The sequence below is a fragment of the Adiantum capillus-veneris genome, chromosome 28 (assembly GCF_014529385.1).
Source record: "Adiantum capillus-veneris isolate H3 chromosome 28, ASM1452938v2, whole genome shotgun sequence".
In the NCBI taxonomy this organism is placed as follows: Eukaryota; Viridiplantae; Streptophyta; class Polypodiopsida; order Polypodiales; family Pteridaceae; genus Adiantum; species Adiantum capillus-veneris.
Window position 1 is genome coordinate 7793300 of NC_140958.1, and position 1883 is coordinate 7795182.

General features: G+C 43.0%; 1 protein-coding gene across 1 annotated transcript; it reads right to left on the minus strand.

Annotated features, from left to right (window-relative positions):
• Positions 1 to 412: 412 nt before the first annotated feature.
• On the minus strand, positions 413 to 1514 carry LOC147420026 (uncharacterized). Its single transcript, XM_086504480.1, has 4 exons — positions 1451 to 1514; positions 1258 to 1332; positions 560 to 681; positions 413 to 466 (listed from the first exon to the last, which is right to left on the minus strand). The coding sequence occupies exons 1-4, from the start codon at positions 1512 to 1514 to the stop codon at positions 413 to 415; spliced, it is 315 nt and encodes a 104-aa protein (XP_086360606.1).
• Between the last annotated feature and the right edge of the window lie 369 nt (positions 1515 to 1883).

Here is a 1883-nt window from a genome sequence, read left to right on the forward strand (position 1 = left end):
GTGTAAGGTGGACTCTCACTAGTCATCAAAGGCTTCGCATGTCACCCACATCATCAACATCAAGAGAGGTGGAGGCTCCCTCTCTGCTTCGCTTTTTAGGGCGAAATAATGGTTGCACATATTTTGAAATCAAAGTGTCATCAATGTCGACTGCTGCACACACCCACCTTGTGCCTAAGCATGCTACCAATACGGGCGCTATACCACATCCCAACTCCAAACAAAGACCTTCAGGACTACAAAGAAGCTCCACAAAACATGCAATAAAAGAGTGACTTCATTGCAAGCCACCACGCCATGGCTCCCCTGATGATGATCTGGCTAGAGAAGACTCTGGAAGATGGTGCATCATGTAAGAATCTAAAGGCTGCATGCCAAGACGATTGAATAGTGGGGTGATCTCAACCACAAATCAAGGTGGTTGCATGCCAACCCTATGCACCATAAGTAAGAGAGAACAATGACACTACACCACCACATAGACAAATAGAGGGCAATCACAATAATAATAACACACCAAAATGAGAAACAAACAAGTTAATATGTAGAAGAGCATTACCTCAATCCGACCACCAAAGCTATTACCATAACCATAAGCTCCATGATGGAGGACCACAATGCGACGATGAATAGCCATCTCTGATGCACGACAAAATCTCTCAACCCAACCGATGGTATCTCCTGCAAGAGGTTTCAAAAGTCACAATAGAAAACACACAACAAAAATCAACAAGTATTGTATAAAATTATGAATGAAGCAAAAACCTGCCATAGAGACCATGATCAACAACCACCCTAAGTCTGACAAACTCGAATATGCAAGTTGCATGCCTGTGCGAACATGATCCTCGCTACAAACATCCCAAAGGGGTACAACAGGGGAGGCTAATAGGGAACCACCAAAGGGAAGATCCAAAAAAAAAAAATCAGCAGCCCATGCAAATGTTCTCCCACGCACGCACAAGGTCCCATCGAGGCGTGCACATCCCATGTGCTCATGAACACGAATCCATGTCAGATGTCGAACACCGGCCCTAAAATCAGTTGCAATGGCTATGTAGTCCCCAGAAATGGCCATGCATCATGAGTCAGGCAATGAGGACAGATAAGACAAGGGAGTATCAACGATTTAGACAAAGAAATGGTTTTCTTTGCAACAATCTCCCCAAGAGGTACTGTGATACAAGAGGCAGTACAAAGTGACTTTACTCCAATAAATGAACGAAACAAACAATTGCATCACAAGTGAAAGCTCACCATGCTCTCCCTCCATGTTTGCATCCACCCTAGTCTCAACAATCACCTCCTTTCCCTTGCGAGAAGTATTTGTAGCTTGAAAAAAGTAAAGAAACACAATATTACCGGTATGTATAACAAATAACTTTAGGAAAAAGAGAATTTAAAGCTCTTAGACAAATTATGTTTGAGGCTATTTTGAGTAGCCATTTACTGGATATAACCTCGTCCACTCTAAGAGGGAGAGGCACATCAACGGATGTGCCACCAACTCTCATAGTATTGTGAAGCTCTCTCTCTCTCGCCAATACATGCCCAGAAGCCATGTCTATCCACCATGGACATGCCTCCATCTCCCAAGTAGTGAGCTTATGCATGGAAGGGGAGTACATGCATCCTTCCCCAGTAGATAGTTGTGCCCACTGCTTAGCTAAGAATGGAATCCCTGGTAGAAAGCCTTTTCCAACCAAGAATAATAGAAATCTAAAACAAAATAACAAAATAACATCACTACACACTTCGTAATTATGAAAAGCTTGAAATAAAAGTATGATGAGCTTGACCTGTAGGCTAGCCGCTGAGATGCCATGCGTACCGTGCCCACTTTCTTCATAGCTTTCTTGTCAACATATTTTGTCTTAGCTTCA